At 57.1% G+C, this 18,376-nt stretch overlaps 1 protein-coding gene across 16 annotated transcripts in view; it reads right to left on the minus strand.

Annotated features, from left to right (window-relative positions):
* The window catches only part of DLG4 (discs large MAGUK scaffold protein 4), a 60,117-nt gene that overhangs the window by 30,630 nt on the left and 11,111 nt on the right, over positions 1 to 18,376 (minus strand). For 4 of the 16 annotated variants that reach the window (XM_077314448.1, XM_077314446.1, XM_077314443.1 and 1 more), the window contains exon 1: positions 24 to 181. The exons of 9 other annotated variants lie outside the window; for them this stretch is intronic. In XM_077314448.1, coding sequence (XP_077170563.1) covers positions 24 to 140 — 117 coding nt within the window. In that variant the 5' untranslated portion in view covers positions 141 to 181. Of the gene's footprint in view, positions 1 to 23; positions 182 to 7,857; positions 7,989 to 18,376 lie in introns of those variants that run through there. 3 more of the 16 variants (XM_077314452.1, XM_077314449.1, XM_077314444.1) reach the window with 1 other exon arrangement.

Here is an 18,376-nt window from a genome sequence, read left to right on the forward strand (position 1 = left end):
GCGCGGCCTGCGCGGCCTCCTACCTTGCAGCCGAAGACGAGCGAGAGGGTGCGGTTGCTGCAGGTGACCTTGCACTGGCACAGCACGGGCGAGAAGCAGCCCAGCTTGCGGAAGGGCGGCGAGACCCCGTTCAGGCCCATCGCCCTCGCCCCGCCGGCCCGCCATCGGCTGCGGCGCCCCCCGCCCCGACGCCGCCGCCGCCGCCGCCTCGGGCCCGCCCAGCCCGGCCCGGCCCTGCCCAGCCCGGCCAGGGACGGCCTCCACCTCCGCCGCCTCCTGCCGCCGCCGCTCCTCGGCCCCGCAGCGCTGCCCAGAAGCCGGCCGGCCCGCGGAGATGCGCCACCTCCGCCCGTGGAGGCTGCCCTGAGCGCAGAGGGTCTCCAGGGTCGCCCCTCAAGGGCAGAAGAGCCCTGCCTGGATCACAAGGGCCCCCCGAGGTACACTGCCTCTGCACAGGGAAGCTCCACCGGGCAGAGAAGGGCGTGGCCCTCAGGGGTACACTGCCTCTGGATGCGGGGCCAGATGTAGGGGCCAGAGCCAGGCGGAGCTTTGTTGAAGCCGTGCTGGCTGCCACGGAGCCTCCATGCACAGAGGCAGTAGACCTGTGAGTACCACGTTGCAGCCACAGAGGCCTGGTGTCGCCTCGAGCCACTGCAGATGCTGGCAGTCCCTTGCTCCCTCTGCTGTGGCGACCCCCTGGACGTCCGACCCTAGCCCTGGTTGGGGAGAGGCCGTGGGGCTCGGAGACTTGCCGGAAACCCCCCAGCGCTTTGCGTCTTCTGTACCACCCCCATTCCCCCCTCGCCCTCTAGAGGCCTTCCTGCCCCCCACTGCAGGGGCTCTCTCAAGCGACGGAGAGGTCGGGGGTCTCTGGCAGGGGGGCTCTGCCTCGAGGAGCACACATGGTCACTGTGACCCACATCACTCCCCCTTCCCCTTCCCACAAGAAGGACAAAAGCCCCTCGGCTCACTGTGGGTTCCAGACCCTCAATAGCTATACCGAGGGTCTCGCTCTGGTTCTGGCAGCCAAGCCTCCATGAAGAGTTTTCTGCCTGTGGCCTTGCTCTAAGAGTTACGAGGGGCGGGCCTTCTGGCCAGCAGCCCCCTCCCCACGGACCTCTCTGCCAAGGGGCACTTTCAGATAACCGGCTGTTCAGAAAAGAAGAAGAATCGGGTTTTTATACCCCGCTTTTTACTACCCAAAGGAGTCTCAAAGCAGCTCACAGTTGCCTTCCCTTCCTCTCCACGCAACAGAGACCCTGTGAGACAGGTGGGGCTGAGAGAGCTCTGAGAGAACTGTGACTGGCCCAAGGTCACCCAGCTGGCTGCAAGTGGAGGAGGACTGGAGAAGCAAACCCAGTTCTCCAGAGGAGTGGCTGCCGCTTTTAACCACAGCACCAGGGGGGCTTTCCTAGCACTTGACAGCTGGATGATGGGACCAGATTGCACTGCGGCTCCTTCCTGGCCTGACCATTTATTTTGCTCTCCTGTGCAGCTCAATGAAGCTGGGATCCGGGGGAGAAATTCTGGAGTAAGTCGTCACAGAATGTGCATGAAGCATTTCCCTCCCGCCTCCCTTTGCTCCTTCCAGACGCCCCAGAAAATGCCCGCTCCTCCCCCCCCCCACCAGCTGGCTTTGCCGGCAGATAAAACCTTGTAGACAAACGCCTTGGCAGTTTAATCAGGAATGTTTGTGGCCACAATAGGATTACCAGAGCAGATGCCAAAGCAGAGGCACAGAGAGAAGAGGGCGGGAGGGGGAGGCCCCAGGATTCCTCGTGGGCAGATACGATGCCCCCCCCGCACCCCACTTCTCAACTGGCCCTCCGGCCCCTGGGTTCTGGGTGGGAGGGAATGCAGGGAAACGAAAGACCACCCGTCCGGGGTTCTTCCCAGCAGTGCCGTGACCCGGTGGAGGCCTTAGCCAGCCGGCCGGCCCCTACAACCAGGTTTGGTTCAAGGTTCTGATTCTCACCGTGAAACCCAAACAGCCTCGGAGCTGAACACCTGCAGAACCGCCTCTCCTGCCATGTCCCACCTCCGCTCCGCAGGAGGCGCTCTCCTGCGAGCAGGCCGGCCACTGTGCTTGAATGGGCATTCTCTGGGGTGGCTCCCGCATTATGGGACAGCCTGCTGGAGGCTACTGGGAAGCCCCCCCCCCAACTTCTCTCACGGCACAACACGTGACCAAGGGCAACCGGCAGATGGGTGCTCCCACAAAGGGGTCACGGCCAGGGTGTAACTACTTCCAGAAAGGGTCCTATTGTAGGCTCTTGAAATGTTTATTACACACATCGCCCCCATTCAAGTGGCCCATCGGAGTTTTATGCAAGGAATAAGCTTTCCTGGGCATGCGCATGCGCGGCCACAAAAGCTTATCCCTTGAATAAAACTTGGGTGGTCTTCAAGGTGCTCCTGGAGTCAAACCTTGACCTGCTGCTTCAGACCAACAGGGCGACCGTCCACCGGTAAGCCTCTCTGCTGCGGGGTCGGCCAGTGGGGCCCTGTTGCCAGCTTCCTGTCCTGGGCGGGCCCTCTCTTGCGGCCCCTCGCAGCCCTAGCCCAAGGCACTCTGGCGTCTCAGCAGAGGCGTCTCCCTGCAGTTTGCTGGAATCCGTTTTTCCTCTTTTGGCATCTGCTGGGAGGCTCCGTGAGAAAGGTGGGCTAGAAACGAGAGGGCAGAAATCCAGCCCGTTTCCTTCCCCACTGAGGAGTCTCGCAGCCTCCTCCCTCCAAGAGAGAGCTGGGGTGGGGCAGAGAGAAAGGACTTCAAACTGGGCCTCCCTTGAAGACGCAGGCAGCATAACCCGGCGGGTCGTTGAGGTACAGAAGAATTGTGTGGACAGGAGCTGAGAAATCCAGCAGGGAAAACAAAGCTGCACTCGCCTGCTGTCCAGAATGGAGGTGATCACAAGAGCCACTGAAGCCACGTCTGTGCCACAGGCAGGCCCAAGAGCAGCGGCTCAGAGCTGGGCCTTGACTCTGCTTGCCTGGCCTGTTCCTACCCCTCAGGCCCGGTGGCTCCTCTCCCGTGGACGGGTGGGAAGCAGCAGAGCTGGACTGGTTGACTGAGAGGGAGAGAGATTCCTACTCTGCCCTCTCTTGCGGCTCAGGGCGGTTTCCTTTGAGCCCAGGCCTACCTTGAAGACCAGCCAAGTTGCATTCTGGGTACGTGCTTTCTCCCGAGCCCGCGTGCCCATGGAAACTTATTCCCAGAGTGAAGCGTTGTTAGTCGTAAGGTTCTGTCTCTTTTGGATGTCCCAGTCTTGTTGACTGTAAATATATTTGGAGCCAGCCTCTAACCGATGGGAATCCTTCTCCAATACGGTTTTGTAATTTTCAGTCAAACCCTGGTCTCTTTCAGAGCCGTGGGGAAGTCCCTGTCCAACAGAGAGGTGCTGAGAATCGTAGACTTCACAGTTCTTCTCCAGGCCTTCCAGCGGTCTCTCTAGCCTGCTGTGACAGATCTGTCCTGGGAAGACTACCCTTTGACACAACGTTTAGGCCAGTCCTGAGGGCTGAAGGAGGCCTGCGCCACGAGTTGACCAAGGGGGACCTCCACCTTCAACGAAGCCCCCAATGCCAGAGCCAGGAGGAAACCCCAGGAGAAGGGGGAACTGGTGGGCCATCGTGGAAGGCAGGATGCTGGGCTAGATGGACCCTCCCTGGTCGGACCCATCAGGGCTGTTCCGATGTTCTTCTCGGGGAAAGAAGATGGACGCACAGTCTGGCTGTCTCTGAAGAAGCAACCGCAGCGGCTCACGAAACCTCACAGCTTGCCATAACTGTGTGCGTCTTTCAGGTGCGCCTGGCTCTTTCCCCTTGCTGTGGACAGACTGACACGGCCAGCCACCTTCCTCCGTCTCCTCCATGGGAGGCACCACACGGAGCCCTACAGAATGGAAACCCCGCAGCCTCGTAATGCCGGACTCCCGTGCGAGCTGAGCCGTGACTCACAGAAGCTGCTCCCCTGTCAGCCACTGCGTTAGTCTTTCGGGTGTTGCTGGGCTCTGGCCCTTTTCTGCCGCTCCAGACGGACTGACACGGACACCCATCTTCATCTGTCTCCACGGGAGGCGTCACAGTTCGTTGTACGTAATGGAAATCCATCGGCTGTGGGATATAAGGACAGAGGGACTCCCTTTCTAGCTGCGTCCGAAGACGTTGATACAGAAGTGTCTCCTCAGCCACTGTTTTGTTGGTCTTTCGGGCGCTCTCCGACTCTGGCTCTTTTCGCCTGCCACTTCCTGAGCGATCTCCCAGGCAAGCGAAAGGTTTCTTGCAAACCCGCCTGGGCACGTTTACTGTGAGGGAGCAAAGAGTCACATTTCCAGGAAAGTTTGCCCTCCTAAGGGGCATAATAGCCCCGAACCCCAGAGGGTGGGGGGTCAGGGGGCTGGCCTGTCCATCCAGGCCATTATTCCTGGTTCTGCACCGCCCTCTACTGGGCTCAGGTGGAACACAGGCCCCACGCTAATTTTGGGGACCAGATGGAGAAGATACAGATCTTAATTTTGTTTCTGCAAAGGTTTTCGCGTGTGTTTGTGTCAGACACACAAACAAAGAGAGCTTGCTGGCTTCAGTTAGTCTGCAGTGGAATATCATGGCAGTCCGGAGGGGATCTGTCCCCAGGCCGATCACAGCAAAACAATTATTTCAGAGGGCCGTGGTGATAAAAGGCTCACGGAGTTATCTGGATAAATGCTAAAGGACTGGGGTTGATATCTAATCAGGGGTAGTCAAACTGCGGCCCTCCAGATGTCCATGGACTACAATTCCCATGAGCCCCTGCCTATAGACGTTTTGCATGGGGGGGGAGGCATCAAACCTCTCCCCCTCCCGCGTCCTTCTTTCCCACAGCTGTGTGTCCCCCCAGGCCTGGTCCGCGTGGGCTCATCTGAGCACATGGATCCTGGCTGTTAATCAGCCCCCCACCCCCACCCCCACCCCCACCCCCACCCCTGAGCAGCAGCAGCAGCAGCAGCAGCCACACCTCCCTCCTCCAGCAGAACCGGCCCCAGCGATGCAGCTGGATCCCCCCCACGCAGCACCCCCCCCCCGCAACACAGGGCCGCATCAGCACGCCACATCCCCGCCACAAGGACACAAACAGCCGTGCGTGCTGGGCACCAGAGCACAACTCGAGAACGGTTACACACCGCTGCGCACGTGCAGAGAGCGCAAGGGTGCAACAGATGCATGCTCATCCGCTCTGAGCAGCCAGCCCAGCTGCGGCAGGGTGTCTCTGGCCGCCTGGCATCCGTGTGAGCGGGCACCCCAGGACGGGGCCTGACTCTCTCCCAGGCAGCTCTTTCACACGGCCGCTCTCCTTGCCCAGCGCTAGGGAGTGACTTGGGTGGGGCGTTGCCAACTCTGGGTGGGAAAATTCCTGCGGCCCCTCGGGGGTCCCTGTCCTCCCCAGGTGCGACCCCCAAAGCGACAGGAATTTCCCAACCTGACCCCCCCCCGCCCACCCCTGCAGGTGGTGGGGTGGTGGATGGGGGGGGTGGGACCTAAGCACCCTCCCTCCTGCGAACACGTCTCTCACCTTGAACACCCTCATTCTAAGGACAGACTATGAGCTCTGTGTATGTTTTAACTTCATGATTTTATAAGGGGGGCACAGTAAACGTGAATTTCATTATTCACAATATTGTACAGACAGTTCACCTTTAGGCCCCTATCCCCTTTTTCAATTGGGTTTTCTTGCTCTTGTCCTCTGGGTTTTTCTCCCCTTTGAGGTTTTCTTCCACTGGATACTGAACCAAGGAAGGGTTTGGGGGGGCGTTTTAGGGGGAAGCGGCATTTGACATGCTTGGGTCTTTCCCCTCTGGCAAGGCCAGTTCCTTTACTCCTGTGCAGGACACCCAACTGTGGGGTCACCTCTGCCTGGTCTCCGGAGGTCAGCACACCTGGGACGGGGCCTCAGCAATTTCGCTCTCCTGGCAGGGTCTTTCTGGGGTGGCACCAGGACTATGAAACACCCTCTCCCCAGTGGCTCACCTGGCACCTGAGGAGGTAAGCTCTGGTAGCGGGTGCAATGTTGGCTACTTGGGGAGACAACCCCCCGCCCCACAAACACACACACCCATCTGCTCTCTCTCTGAGTTTCACCGGAGTCCGTATTCTCTGCTCTGCCCTTTTCTTCTGTTGCTTGTAGGGTGCGCCTCTGGAGGGCCTTGTCCAGGGCAGCCCAGGAGGATTTTTAAGGCGGGAGACACACACAGTCCTGCTTTCTCTCTACCCCTATTTCTCTGGATTTAGGACAACACCTGGCAACCAACCCATTATTATCCCATTTAACATTTGGGAAAGATTATGCAAAGTCATCAGACCCCCCACCCCCACCCCTTACCCAGGTTTGCATTTTCAAAAGCACACAAAATGAGGGGGGGGGAGTCCTCCTCACAAAGAGAACTTGGGAAGCTTTGTCCACAGCCCTGCCCCCACCCCCACCCCCACCCCCACCGGCCCCTAACCCTCCGCATCGATTCACAGGATCAGCTTACACATGCAACACATTGGGCCATTCAAAACCTTTTTGCTCCAGCCAGAAACACAAATTTATCATTCATCTGGGGAAAGTTCAGAATATGTAAAAAGCAGAGGAAACATTCGTTAATCAGAAACAAGGGGAAAGGGAAAATGCACTTATTTGATGATGATCAATTCAAGGGGAAGGGGGTCATCTTGCCACGGAAGTTCAGATCGGATTTTCTGACAACTTTGCAAATGTTGTAGTAGACCACACAGACGCAGCCCTGCTGCCCCCACCCGTCCCTGCCCCAGGGAGAGACCTCAGCGGGGTCGAAGGCCACCAAGCCGGGCCTGGCAGAGGCCTCAGAAGGTGCGGGGGGGGGGGAAGCATAATGCCCCCCATCTCACCCGAACCAAACCTTGGCCAGCGCCAACGCATCAACCTTGGCCCGTTTCCCGGTGTGCCCCCACCAGCCACGCCAGCGTCCCGGACCCAAGCAGCAGCGCCTGCCCTTAGGGGGATGGGGGGTGCTGTTTGGGTAACAGCAGGGAAACTGAGGCATTTTGCATCCCAGCAGTCAGTTATGAGTCTTGCGGGGGGCTTTGGCAGAGGGATGGGGGAGGGGGCGGGAGCTGAAGATGATGCTTGAGGCTCTCAAGGACTCTGATTGGTTCACGGGGAAAGGGGTTCTTGCTATTTTGCCGGGGTCCTGGTGGGGAGGGGGAGGGAGCCCTGGGGGCCTTTTGGAGGGAGGCTGAGCTCCTGGGGTGGGAGGAGGATGTGTGGGGGAGCTCAGGGGCCACACTGCCTCCAGGGGTCCCTGAGAAGGTTTGGGGGCAGACCCCATTTTGCTGGGGCTGCACAGCCCTCTCCCTGGAGACAGGCTTGGAGGAACGGCCTTGCGTCTGGCCTGCCAAGGGGATGGGGGACTTGAGGGTCACAGGGGCAGGAATGTGGAGGGGGGGACATGTCTGGGGAGGGGGAGCCCAGAAAGGCAGACTTTGGGGGAAAGGAGCCAGAGGTGGGTCGTCCACGCGCCTTTATGCTTCTGACTGACTGACTAGAAGAAGCCAACGCAGTTCAATATATCTAAATGCATCTCCTTCTCCTTATGCTTCAACAAGCGCCATACAAGTGGCCTGGAAGCTTCGGGGAGGGAGGGGGGATTATTTAGGTAAGGCCCCCCCCCAACACACATGCGCATACCTGCAGGCCCATAGCTAATGCATGGGGGGGGTCCTCCAGAAGGCCCCCTGTGTGCCTCCCCGAGCCCGCCCCTCCCCTCCCGGACCTGTTGCTGGGGGGGGCGGGGGGCGGGGGGCGGGAGGGGCCCCGCGATGGGGGGTGGGGGGCTGCGAAAGAGAAGAGGCGCCACCTACCACGCAGAGGCACATGGAGGCCAGCCGGTTCTTCGTCTTCATGGGGGAGTGGGGGGGCGGCCGAGGGGGCTGGCGCGGCACTCACTCCCCACCCGGCAGCGGGGACGGCGAAGGGCGCCGGAGGGAGGGAGGGAGGGAGGGAGGGAAGGAGGGAGGGGGCGGCGCGGCGGGGGGGGGGGAGCGCTGCGGCGGACGCAGCCCGGGCGGGCGGGCGGGAGGCAGGGGGGCTGCTGCGGCGGGAGGGGCGGGCCAGGGCGGCCGGCTGGGGCGGGGGGGGGGCGCCTGGCGCGGACTTTCCCTCCCAGCCCTCCTGCGGCGGATGTGCGGCGCTCGGGTGTCTGAGCCGCGCCACGTCCTGGCCCCGACGGCGGTCCGAGTGGGGCTGGGAGCGCTCCGGGACCCCCCCCCCACTGCAGAAGCCGGGGCGCGCGTGGATGCGGGGGGGGGCGGGCTGGCGGGGCGTGGGCAGAAGTGGGGAGTGGGGGGGGGGGCGGGGAGGGGCGAAGACGCCAGCCAGGGGGAAGCCTCATGCGCCAGGGCGCCCGAGAAGAAACGGGCCGCTGCGCCTGGGCCACTGCAGACTGCACATAGCAAGCATGCGTCCGGGGCATGTGCATGCCCAGCATCCCTTCCTTCAGGGCTCTCCTCTGACCACGGGAGAGAAATCCCCCCCCCCGGCCGCATACACCTCGCTCTCTGCTGTGGGCCCAGCCTGTTGCCCCCTAGGTGCCCCCCAAGAGGAGACCCCATTGCTGCCTGCCTCACTGGAGAAGCACGAAGCCACAGGGCTTCAGAGGTCCTGCAGTGGCCCAAGTCCAGGCAGCCCCGGAGCGCTCCTGGCCCCACTCAGATTCAGCTCAAGCCACCCTCCAGGTAGTAAGCCAGGGGAAACATCCCCCCCCAGCTGCACCCAGGCAGCACAATTGGGTGGAGAGTCATAAGAACATCAGGAGTCCCACAGGGGGGCCCTCCGTCCAGCCTCCCTTCTCCCAGAGGGGCCAGCCAGTTCCTCTGCAGGGCCAGCCCCAGGGCAGGAAGGCCAAGGCCTTCCTGGTCCCAGAAGGCTCCAGTGGCCACCCCACAGGTTGGGTGCTCTCTCTTGGCCAAGTGTGCCGCACACTGGGCAGCGACAGGCCAAAGGAAGCACTCCAGGAGCTGCTGGGAAGAAAGGGGGCCAAGGAATGCTTGACACAGGAGGGTCTCCCATGACGTGGTCGGGTCACCTGCCCAAAGGAATTCGGTGTGTGTCTCTGTGTGAAAGAGGCAGAGGACAGGGGTGGGACAGGCCAGCGCCTGTGTCCCTGCGGACTGCACATGGGTTTTTGTGTGGCTGGGCAGTGGTCCCCTCAGGGAAACGGATGGCCCAGCGAGCCCCTGGCTTCTCTCTTACGTGGGCCGCCTGCTTCCCCCGCCTCACTATCCTCTTTCTGGCTGGGGGGGGGGAGCTGAAGACCTCTTACCACCTTTCTCAGGGCTAAGTTCCCCTCCCCTACGCGTGGCAAGGTGGACTCCCTCTGAAGAACCAAAATACACTCATGAAATTGCCTGCTGCTGAGTGGGACCCCAGGCCTTGACGCTGAGCAGCTGCCCTCCAGGGGCTCAGGGCAGGGTCTTTGCCATCGCCCCCTGCCGCCTCACTGGAGATGCCGGCGTTCAAACCTGGGATCTTCAGCATGCCCAGCCGAGGCTTTCCCACTGAGCCCTGGCTAGCCCTCTTTTTTGGGACCAAGGGGGTCTCCTTGCCCCTCCACCCCAGGGCCCAAGGCCTGGAAAAGCCACTTCCCCACCCCACTCAAAGCGGTCTTAAATGCAGATTGTGAGGAGCTGGGGGGGGGAGGTCTCCAGGGACACCCCCCTGCAGCCTCCCCTCCCCACCCCAAAGGGGTGGGTCCCACCCTTGTTCTCCCTCCGCCCTCCGCAGTGATGCATTTCCTCCATCCATCCTGGCCTTGCTGTCTCCTGGTCGCCTAGCAACCAAGCCACTGGGGCTCTGGGGTTGTCATGGCGACAGGCTCCTGCATGGAGCAGGGCTGGGGGGGGGGGGTGGCATGCAGTTTAAAAAATAAAGGGGAAGGGGGGAGGATTCACGGATTGCTATAAAAAAGCATTGGGGGCCAAAGGTGGGAGGGAGGGGGGATTCTGAAAAGGGAGAGAAGCCAAGAGTACAGGACAGGGGGGAGGGGCGTGCGGGGGGGGGGGACCCAGGCCTCCTTCCCTGCATTTCACTCAGAAGGCTCCATGAACTCCTTCAGCAGCTGCAGAGTCGCAGTCCCATGCCAGAAGCAGCCGTATTTGAGAGCTCGAGCATGGGGGGGGGGGGAGGCTGGCATCAGGGGCTGTAGCACCCCAGACTGCGCCCGTCAGCCTGGTAGGCTGCAGAGACTCTCAAAAGGGGCAAAGGGTCTCCCTTGGTCTTGCTGCAATAGATTGACGGGGCAGGTATGCAAGTCTGGTGGCAGCTTAGAGAGCAACCAGAATTACCTGGACTGGACTCTGAGCCGCTCTCCTCCCCTCCAGACCTGCCCTGCAGAGTGCCTCTCCTGGCAGGGCCATCAGGAAGGGGCCGGCCTAAATGCCAGCCTTCCTGTGAGCTGCTTAAAACAGGGATGGGATCTTCCCTCCACTGGAGGCCACCGAGCTCTTCTCCCGCTGCAGAGGACAAGGAGGGCTCCTGCCCGAAAACATTTCCCTGACTTTGGCGGAAGCGTTTTGGGGGAATGGGCTCAGGATCCACCAGGATGTTAAACACAAAACCACGAGGTTTTCGTGGGGGGAGGGGACGATTGCTATCACCACCTCGGCCACAAATGTAACATGAGAGCCAGTCCCCCCCCCACAGAGGATTAATGCCAAGAGGGGGAGTTCAGGTATAAGAAACCCAGGAATGCCCGTGATGCTGCCCTAAATTGAATCCAGCTTAGTGACATGAGAGAGTTCCACAGAATTATGCATGTGGTAGAGTAGGTAGAGGCAGAAGTGATTGTCTGCCTTCTTCACAATCTAAGAACTTGTGACACACAGGAGTTTGGTGACACAGAGTGTTTCATCGGATGGGCCACTGGCCTGATCTGGCATTTATTCTCTTATGTTCCTATGTCTAGAACATTGATCCTCTGCCTTCTTGGTGCTTGGGGGGCAGGGGTCACAGTGGGAGGGGTTATAGAGTTCTGGCCCCAGTGGTGGACCTCCTGATGGCCCGTGGATTGTAGCCACTGTGTGACCATGAGCGTTGGACTGGATGGGCCATTGGCCTGATTCAGCGTGGCTTCTCTGGTGTTTGTGTGTCTGTCATGGTCGGTGTTATCCGCTTTGACTGGTAGGGATTGGACCTGGGAACTCCTGCATGCAAAGCAGAGACACTTCCCCAGAGCCACAACCCCTTCCTGGGCAAGAGACGCCCTGCCCCAGCTGGGTCACATGTGTTCCAGTTCACCCCCAAATCCACCCCCAAATCACAGGGCAGTTTCTGCCTCACTCAGCTGTGGAGCCCCTCAGAGCAGGCCCAGAAAGAGGAACGGCAGCAAGAAGCACAGGCAGCTACAGTAGCAAAACGAAACGGGGCAGGAAAGGAAACGCGCTTCTCCAAACACAAGTTAGAAAACTTCAGTAACAGTGCAGAAAAATTAAAAAGCGAAACAGCTCGTCCAAAAAAAGGAAACACTCATAGATATAAAACAAAAATGTCTAATAATGTACAATTTGTGAAATACATTGAGAAGGAAAAGGACTACGATAACACCAAGTGCGTATCAAGAGCTTTGACTCATGAATGCTCGTACCCTCACAATCTTGTTTGCCTCTAAGGCCCCAAATCCAGCAAGTCCTGCTGTGTCAAAACTCCATACCTGCCCCGACCCTTCGGGGAAGGGCGGAATATAAATATATAAATAAATACACACCAAGTCATGAATTCACATAAGGATGCCCCCCTCACTCTACCAATCAGAAAGCGAATTTTATGCACCCCTATTAAATTGTAGGGTTTTTTTTTTTTGCTCCAAGAACTCCATGATTAAAAACGTTTTATACGTTATTGTCTTTAATTCTGTTGTTATTGACCATATGTGGAAGACCACCCTGAGCCAGCGTGCTGGGCGGGCGGTATATAAATCAAATAAAGACATAAAGTAAAATAGGTCATGTATTTGAACTAGTGGCTCAAGATGCAAAAAATTGCTACCAGAGAGGGCAGCATATAAATTGAAAAATGAACAAACAATCAGAATTATTTTCTTGCTTCTTGAAAGTATGGGATGGTAGATGTTTTGGTTCATGCCCAATGAGTAATGTAGCTTCATCATATCAAGTATGCATTTTACAAACACCTAAAAAATGAAAGCACAAATGCTCACTTGGATCCAGCAGTGACCGTGACAGACCCTATGACGCTGTCAGCTCAGACTGGAAGCAGCTCTCTGGGGGTCTGGGGCAAGGGCCGTTCCCATCACCTCCTCCCTGGTCCTGGGAGGCCTGAACCTGGGCATCTTCTGCATGCCAAGCAGAGGCTGAGTCGCTGAGCCTTAAAAAGGTGCAAGCCAAAACATAAACTGCCTCTGCTTACACAGAGATCTTGAGCAACACCCAAGCAGTTCCCTGCCCTAGATATTATAGTGGCCAGAAATTGGCTGCACCAGCAGAAATGCAGGTGGGAAAACAGTAAGGATGGTGCAGTGAAAGCACTGTCTTTTCTTGCACGTCCTCTTGTGCTAGAGCTCTGGTCAAAGTGATTGGCTTCATTTATGGCCCACCTTTGTCCCCAACAGGGGCCTGCAGGCATCTCTCCCCCCCTATTTTACCCTCCCTGCTCCCCTGTGAGGGGGTGACTGGCTCAAGGTTACTCAGAATCCACCAAAGTGGGGATTCGAAGCTGGTTCTACTAAATTCTGCCTGCCCACAAATCTTATACCTGGAATTGTGGTCATCTTAAAATGATTTATTTACCTAAACTGTGTTGGTCTTAAGGGTGCCGCTGGACTCAAACTTTGCATTTGGTTAAGCTTACTAGCAACTGTGATTTTACATTTTATTTATTTTTAAAAACTTTATTGATTCTTAATTGTACATACTGCCCCTTTCAAGATCGCTGACTTGGGGCGGCCCACAATCACACTTAAAAGCTACAATTAGAAAACCAGTTAAAGCCAGTTAGCCACTGAGCTGTTGTGGTTTATCGTGCTTCATTCTTGGAGTTGGACCAGGGTTGTAAGGTGCCTGGAGCTGTGTTAAGAACGAAAGACAAAATGCCTTAAAGAAATACATGCTTCTCTGTAGACAGCCAAGTCTGGCCCCAAACGGGAGAATTCACCCCTAACCTGGATGCGGAATTCAAAACTAGAATGACAGAGAGTCCCGCCTGATTCAAGTCCGGCAGCACCTCAAGACCAATCAGATTTTGGACTTGAATGTATCTCTTGGCCTGCGGACCCTTCCTGAAACAGAGAGGCTTCTGGCACTTTCGCAAGGTCCAGCGCAAACAGCCCCACAGCCCCTCTGCCAGGGCACCCCCAGCAGCCATCTTGTTTCCGCTCCGACCGACACGGAACTCCTCCACCCGAAGGCTGACCCAGATCCCGCTGCCGGCCACCACGATCCCATTCTCCAAACAGAAGCGGGGACGGTTCCCTATGAACAGCGGCAGCACTGGAACGCAACGGGCAGATCGGAATTCGACCCGGAAACCTGAACACCGAATCCAGCCCCAGCAGAAGGCTAGAGAGCCCAACCGAGGAAGTGAAGGATCGGTTCCTCCAAACATGGCCAGTTTCTTCCAGGGCACCAGCAAGCAAGAAGACCGCAGCCTCTGGCGGCCAGAGGGGCTGCAGCAGCTCCAGGGAGAAGGGTGACGCTCTGCATGTGCTCAGAGACACTCATGTACTTCAACACATTCCAAGGTCAGCCCCAGGAACCAAGAGAGACCTAGCCAGAAGACCCACAGGACGGCGATTCTAGTCTGTCATCCTCAGCTGCAACCCTGAGTGCTGCACCCGACTCCTTTGCACATTGATGTACGGCGGCATAGCTAGATTTCTAAAAGGATTTGGAAGCATCATTACAAAGAAGCAGCTCTCTGGATGAGCGAAAACTTAAGGGAACTGGCAATTAATTTCCAAAAAACCTCTCTCAAACCTCTGTCTTGCATGCATCGCATGAATAAGATGAGGCAGATGCGTGGAAGGTTGGCCTTTGAAGTGGAGAAGGCCCACGCGGCAGGGAGGATATTTGCCTTGCAAGAAGCATGGATGGAACATTTCCTTTTTCAACCGCATTTCCCCAGCTCTGAGAGCCAAGCCTTTCCCGCAAGAGCGACCTGCCAATTTCAGCTGAGATTGGTGCGGTTTTACTTCCCTCCCATCAGCATTGTCAACGGCAAACTTCAGGCGGCCCAGAGATTTGTACACATACTTATAGTTTCACGCGTACTCACAGTTGCACTGAATCAGAGGCTTTGTGGTCTCTGGATTGCCCTCTTACACGGCTATTACAGTGGCAAGAACAAAGATGCTGCTTTCGTACAACCACTAGATATAGGCAACCCCCCCCCCCCAATCTCCAGGGAATTCCCAACCTGGAGCTGGCAACCCTTGCAGAGCAGGGGGGGGGACCACAGCAGGGCACAGCACCCACCCTTCCAAGCAGCCCTTCTCTGCAGGGGGAGCGGTCTCCGTCATCTGGAGACCAGGGGTAATTCCAGGAGATCTCCAGGCCCGGCTTGGAGGTTGGCAGCTCTGCTGGCAGGCCTCCCCCATTCCAAAGGAGAACCGCAGCTCTGGGAGGGGCGGCTGGGACCCCCCCCCCCACAAGATGCCTGTTGGGAAACACCTCCCATGTTTAACATGTCAAGGATGCACCCTCTTCTTGCTCTCCCCGACAGCAGCAAATTCAGCATTCAGAGTTCACGTGAGTGTTTGTGAGGCTGGGTGGTCTGTTCCCACAAACTCTTGCCCATTTCCTACTCATTAGCCCCGAATTCTCAAGGAGGTGATTTCTGTTGGACTGTCATTGGGGGGGGGGGGAAATAGGCACTGTCATAGTTGTTACTGTCATCGTTGTCAGCATGAATGGGGAAAAAAAGCAAATCTAAAGAAGTGAATTCAAAAGATAGGTTTAAAAGGAATTAAATCCCCAAATATAATTTGCATGTTGAAAATGACACAGACATACACAATATAATTGATTCCCCCTGGGCAGGCTTCTTTCAGGAAAACATACCAATATGAAATGTTTTGATACCTGGCGTTTTTTCTTTTTTTACTTGCTAGTTCCCAAAAGCCATTCACAAAGAAACCACAAACCCAATCCAAAGGGGACGTGCCATAAATCCATCATCTGTCCCTCAACGGCTTCGGCTCCACCCCAAAACCCTGTTCATAGATAAGGCACCACCCATAAAGGCTAAATATTTTCAGCAAGCAAAATCACTTCAGTTTCTGATGTGAAAGTTTGGTGTAATGGTTAGCAGTGCGGACTTCTAATGTGCTGAGCCGGGTTTGTTTCCCCCCTTCCCCTCAACAGGCAGCCAGCTGGGTGACCTTGGGCTCACCATGGCACTGATAGGGCTCTCTCAGCCTCACCCACCTCACAGGGTGTCTGTTGTGGGGAGAGGAAAGGGAAGGCGACTGTAAGCCACTTTGAGACTCCTTTGGGTAAGGAAAAGCAGTATACAAGAACGAACTCTTCTTCTTCTTAAGTTATATGCTTAGGATCACATTAAGGAGCGTCCATTAGCATTTCTAAATAATTTGCATGCTTAGGCTGTGGAAAAGGGGGAGCAGAGGAGGAATTGAAACGTTATGTGCAGGAACAGTTTCTGAGAGCACGCGGATGTGAAGCATGGGCAACAGTTCTTAGTTCCATTTAATTCAATTTATTTGTGAGGCCTCTCTACCGCAATGATCTGGGCACCCAAGAAAGTGCAGTGCATCATCGAGCCAAGGAAAGAACAGGGGGTCTGAAAGTCATGGAGTCCACCCTCCCGACCGGTGACTGAGTGCCCCTTCCCCACTGCAGCCCACAGGGGATGCCGAAACCAGCTGATAGGAAAACGAGCAGATAGAACGTACAGTTCTGGATCAACCGGAGTGAAATCTCGCAGCAGCTAGGGCGCAATCTGGCATGCCAGATTAGACGTCCACACTCCTAACCACTACACCCGACCTTACAGGGTTGTTGTGTAAGGAGTACAAGGAAACACTTCCTTGAAATGCCAGTTGCTACAGTAACTCTTAGATCACTCTCGACAGAGACCCCATCACCTTCGGCCTGAAAAATAAATTCTCAAGCGCTCTACAGGTACGCCTCCTGGCTTTCCAACTACAGAACTGGGGGGAGGGGTGTTTCATATCAAACATAATTGGGGGGTTTCCTGGGGGGAGGGAGAGGGACCAAATGGAGATCCCACAACTTAAAAGCCACATTCCTTTGCTTAGCATTTGGAAGCATTTGAGTGACACCCACCAAGTGGGAGGGGAGGTCCCGGGGACACCAAGCCACAAAAAGTGGACTGAAGGTGCCTTGGCCACTCCTGGACCTCCGTCCCAAATGGGGAGAGCTCGTCAAAGACAATCTAAGCATCGAAGTGGCCCCCTTTTGCTGAGAATAAGGGACACGGATCCGTGCAAGAACCGGCTATGCTTGCCCTCTAAATGTGCAGCCTTGTTCAATTTGTGTAATTAGTGGCTGGCATTGTTCTGTCCTCCTCCACTGTATCCTCACCACCCCGCTGCGAGGTAGGTCAGGCCAGGAGTGTGTGACTGGCCCTGGGTCCCCCAGCTGGCAGAGTAGGGATTTGAACTTGCCTTCCCCAGTTTCTAGTACGACACACAAACCGCCAAAGCCTGCTGGCTTGTGCCACACTTGAGCCAAACCGGGCGGCAGGAAAAAAATCTTTCAGCCCTCTTTTGGAGCCAGAACTGAATTATTTCAATACACCGGTCCGTAATGTCACAATCCACCATCTGCACAAGCACCACTAAAGCACGTGACCCACAACGGCTGGGCCGCACCTTCCCTGAGCCTCCTGAATGTGGGGCCTCCAGCAGAGAAGAGTTTTGCCCAGCCCTGGCTCCCAAAAACCTGTACCTGGAGACCCACATGCACCGCAGACGCTCCCCCCAAGTTAGGGCCCCTCCCCAGCACAGGAAGGCCCCTGAGCCAGAATCCAGCCCCTGCTCCATGGAGGAACTGGGTGGGGGGTGGGGGCCCTCCCTCTGTGGAGCACCATGCCACATAACTGCTGCTTGCTGTCCTTTGCCTGGGGATGACCTCCCTCTGGGGGCCTGCCCCAGATGTCTGCCGCCTCTGCTCCTCTCTGCAGGCCCCCCTCCGGCTGCTGCATGGATGCCCTGCGGCCAGATCCCTGGCTCCCCCCCTCCAGCCCCATGGCTGCAACAGCAGGGGCTTGTGGGTTGTAGGGAGGGGGGGTTAAGACTGCTGGCCTAAGCCAGACGGCAGGGGGGCCTTGGGCAGAGGGGGCAGTTCCAAGATGGTGTGAAGTGGAGCTGCCCGGCCATCGGCCTTGGGAGGCTCTTCCGCTGCCCCTTGGCCGGAGAGAGTCCCTCACTTCCAGGCGGGCGTTGGCCTTTCCCAGCAAGCCCCCTGGACCCCGGACGCCTCCGGACACAAGGAGCAAAGCATGCTGAGACCTCCACACAGGTGCTCCAGGTGGGTGCCCTTTCAGCTGGCACAAGGAGACTTAAGTCCTGGAGCCCCCCAAGACCGACAAGACTTTCGGGGGATGCGCTTTAGAGAGCCGAAGCGCCCTTCAGCAGATGCCCCAAACTCTTCCCGGTCCGAGGAGCTCCTGGACTCGTCTCCCACTGCTCTTTCAGTGTGTCAAGAGGACCTGCTGAAGTCTCCGGCCAGGAACGGCCGGAAGCGGGAAGGGCTGGTCACAGGCGGCCTTTCCTGTTCATGACAGTTTTGCCATTTGAGCTTTTGCAGCCCTGCAGGCTGTTTTCGGTGATGTCCCGAGTGCAGGACAGTCCAGCGGTTCTAATGAGGCCCAGGGATTGGGGGGGGGGGAAAGGTTCAAACCCTGACTCTCCGTTAAGGTAACTGGGTGACCTTGGGCCAGACTCCCTCACATGGGCCTACCCCACAGGGCTTAATGCGAGGGGCAGGAAGAGACACCTTGCAATAAGGCAGAAGAAGAGCCAGAGGCAGGTTTGACATGCAAAGGGCAGTTTCTCGGTACTTTCTGGAAATCAAGTTGCTAGTCCTTTGGGTGCCAGTGAGGCTCAGAAGGGCATACACAGTTTGGGAAATGGGAGCAGGAACATGATGGGGGACGGCGAAGAGGAGGCCAGGCCACTCTTATAGCTCACGCAGGTGTCTACCTGAGAAAAGAGCCAGAGTCCAGGAGCACCTGAAAGACAAACGAAATTTGGGAATGAGCTTTTGCGAGTGACTGCTCAGTCCTTCTGAGAAGTGGGCAGTGACTCATAAGTGCTCATATCCTGCCCCAAATCTTGCTGGTCTTGCAGGTGCTCCTAGAGAGACTCTGACTGATTCCTGGCTTCCC

This window comes from Paroedura picta, chromosome 16 (assembly GCF_049243985.1).
Source record: "Paroedura picta isolate Pp20150507F chromosome 16, Ppicta_v3.0, whole genome shotgun sequence".
NCBI lineage: Eukaryota > Metazoa > Chordata > Lepidosauria > Squamata > Gekkonidae > Paroedura > Paroedura picta.